Source organism: Austrofundulus limnaeus, unplaced genomic scaffold (assembly GCF_001266775.1).
Source record: "Austrofundulus limnaeus strain Quisiro unplaced genomic scaffold, Austrofundulus_limnaeus-1.0 Scaffold2140, whole genome shotgun sequence".
NCBI classification, from domain to species: domain Eukaryota; kingdom Metazoa; phylum Chordata; class Actinopteri; order Cyprinodontiformes; family Rivulidae; genus Austrofundulus; species Austrofundulus limnaeus.
In genome coordinates this window covers 1-3,210 of record NW_013954542.1, presented here as the reverse complement: position 1 = coordinate 3,210, position 3,210 = coordinate 1, and the positions used below count along the sequence as shown (strand labels likewise).

The 3,210-nt window shown below is 38.8% G+C and overlaps 1 protein-coding gene across 2 annotated transcripts in view; it reads right to left on the bottom strand.

Moving 5' to 3' along the window:
• Positions 1-2,237, bottom strand: part of cry1a (cryptochrome circadian regulator 1a) — a 12,235-nt gene extending 9,998 nt beyond the window's left edge. The window contains exon 1 of one of the 2 annotated variants that reach the window (XM_014034491.1): positions 1,315-2,237. In XM_014034491.1, the coding sequence (XP_013889945.1) occupies positions 1,315-1,472 (158 nt within the window). In that variant the 5' untranslated portion in view covers positions 1,473-2,237. The remainder of the gene's footprint in view (positions 1-1,314) is intronic. The other variant, XM_014034490.1, reaches the window with a different exon arrangement.
• Between the last annotated feature and the right edge of the window lie 973 nt (positions 2,238-3,210).

Here is a 3,210-nt window from a genome sequence, read left to right as displayed (position 1 = left end):
GAAACAAATAAAATAAAATACATACAAAGCAGAACACAGCTAAATGTATCAAAAGCATGTCTATGTTATATTAGAATTTTCTGAGACAATGAATTTTGGTTTTAATTTTTTCCCCCTGTAAGAGGTTTTTATTTAATAGAATTTTTGGACAAAAGAAATCGCAATATATCGCCTTGCTTACAGTATCGCAATATATCAGGATATATTGTATCGTGACCCCTCTGTCATCATATGTATCGTGTCGCCAAATTCTTGCCAATACACAGCCCTAATTATTATAGCTTCCAAAAAACAACAAAATAATGATTTCAATGTATATTCGGGTCACAATTTAAAAAAATTAAATATAAATTCATTTGTATAGGAAACTAAGTTTTATTTTGTGCTTAGCCTGAATCGACCTTCAGAGAAACTATAAACCTAATTTGTTTCTGAGAACAAATCTAAATGTAAACCTGTTTGACAGCACCAAAACATATTAGTCCCTACATAGTTTTGTGTGTGAGCTAAAATCTCAGTTCAGTCTTTGAATAAAATGCTTCAGATCAGTCATGTTTTGTGTCCAGGACAGGTCATCCTGTGAAGCAAAAAGTCTAATTTAACTCAGTGTTATATCGACCAGCATGAGCGGGTTATTGGAAACAGGATTTAAAAAAGTAAATCATGCRGACAGGATTTGTTGTCCTTAAGTGCACCAGCTATGAATTTTAAACATAATTAACATATTTTAGTCTAATTATTAGTCACTTTGTAACTCACGGTCAAAAGAGGGCATGGCCAATTATGTCTGAGGAACATAAGATTTTAACTGTCAAGTAATTTGTGCATTTTATAAACYTTTACTCTGCATTTACTTAATCATTTGCGCTTAATTTATCTCTATATCAAGCATATAAGTATTGTTAGAAATAAGTAAAAAACAATTGTTTCTCTTCATATCAATATGTCAACACAAAACAAACTACTTAATAGCAGCAAACTGAGACATTTGTTTCTAGAGGTGACCCCTCAGCTGTATTTGCCACTTGCTTTAAGAAAATCCTGCAGATTGAATAAGATGTACTTTGTTTTTTCCACACCCAACTACAGCATTTGTGATGTATTATCATGCATTTGTTTTGCTGTTCATAATGTTCATTTTTAGCCTACTTTGAAGCCCAGTGACTATGTCCTGGTATGGTGAACTTCACAAGTGCACATATGTATTAAAAAATCACAGCTGATAAGATCAACAACAAACTGCATTTTTGCACATTAACTGCACTTTCGTTATGGTTCTATCTAGATATAACGCATCACGGTGTCATCACTCACCTCCACCTGTTGATCCCGACGTTAGAAGACCCAGCGAACCAGGGGTCGAGGATGTAGACGCAGCGGACTGTGTCCGCTCCCTGCAGGGATTCTCTGAGCGACGGGTTGTCGTGGAGCCGCAAGCCCTTCCGAAACCAGTGGATCGTATTAATGACCATCACTCAAGTGGATAAGTCCTTTGTTCTTTTTTTAAAATTATAAAATAGTCTCTTTGTTGTTTCTCGCTCGACTCAGGGACTAGTTTGACGCTTTGAAATGTCCAAAAAAAAAAAAAAAAGAGGGGGAAAATACAAAGGAAACAAGTGCAAAGAAATGATTCAACTCGCTTTTTGTGTAAATCCTGGGATAAAAAAATAAGGTTCAGCTTTAAAATTAGCCTTGCTCTAACAGAGCCTTTTCCATTATGTCGATATATTGATTGACAGCTGGTTGCTGAACCATTTGGGCACGAGACTGCGCGCGCTCCGCAGCACCGTGAACGCGAACACTGCGGGCTTTAGGACCTCGGAGGCCGGGATGCCGTAGCCTGGTTTGTTGTATAACTTGTTTTTCTGAATGACGAAAAGAGCCTATAAGAATGCKCATGAACTAAAACTCCTGGACGGACTCGAAAGCAACATTCATTATCAGTGAAAAACAGAGAAATTAACTTCCCGGTAATTCAATTTAGCTGGCCTTACTAAACACCCGAAGAACACGGTGGCAGGAGTCCCCTGCTGCCCCGCGAAAAGCGTGTTATGTAAAAACAATAATATCGAATTGGTCGTCTTAGCTGCTAGAAATCGCTTCGCGTTCGCTTCTGACTCCTTTCCTCCCCTGAAAAACGGATATATCAGTGGATTTTTCAGCAAAATTTCCGAAACGTCCACAACACACAGCCGCTCCGCCGCTTAACCGCACCTACTGTCGTTCCTACACCAACTAGGGACGGGCTTAGCGCAGAGCGTCGCTTTGATTGGCTCAAATCGCTGCGTGCGTTTCACGGCGTGGTCACGTTTTCGCAGCGTGCTCGAGGCAGCCAGCGTGCGCACTGAACTCAGATGTGTTTTCTCTTTCTCATGAAATCGAGAGTCGTGACCTCTTTTAGTGACTTACCTCAAAATGTTAGCGAGTTAATTATGCTCACTTCTTGCAGCTTGTGMTCCAGGAAACACAACAACAGATATAGTGGTAAACACTAAGTTTACCAAGTTAATAACAAAAACGAAATAAATTGTTAGATAAACTTTACAGAGTTGTTCAAATAAATAAACGATCTTCAAGAACATTTTGGAATAAACTGCATAAAAATGTCAGGGCAGCTGCAGGGGTGTGTTTTTTGTCACTTCAGTAGAAAACGAAACCAAACACTAGTTTATTTAGTTTATTTATTTCTTCATCATCAGTGACTTTTTTAAGTGAAGAGAAAATAGAGGCAGAGAGAAAAACAGAGAGAGAAGTAATTAGAAAGATAGAAAGATTGAAATAGCGATTAGAAGTATATTAAATATACACCAACAAAGCACAGGACCACACACCCAACATCTGTCCGCTCACCTGAAAAATAAATGGATAAATACATGGAGGGCATATATAAAAATATACACATACCCATAAATATATAAAGACATACAGTACAAACATACATGCCTACATTCATAAATATTGTCAGTATATACACACAGACATATATACACACTCAGTGACCAGTCAGAACCCCCCGGATCAGAACACCTGTTTGTGAGCGGTTGTGAACATGCGTGTATATACAAGATTTCTCCAATGGAATATTTAATAGTGACTGTGGAGGACCGAAGACCCATTTCCCAAGACACGAGGCAGAAATAGGGAAGACCAGAGCCCAAGGGCCGGAGAGGGATCCCGAGCGCAGAGCCCAAAGGGGCACCCGCATGGGAA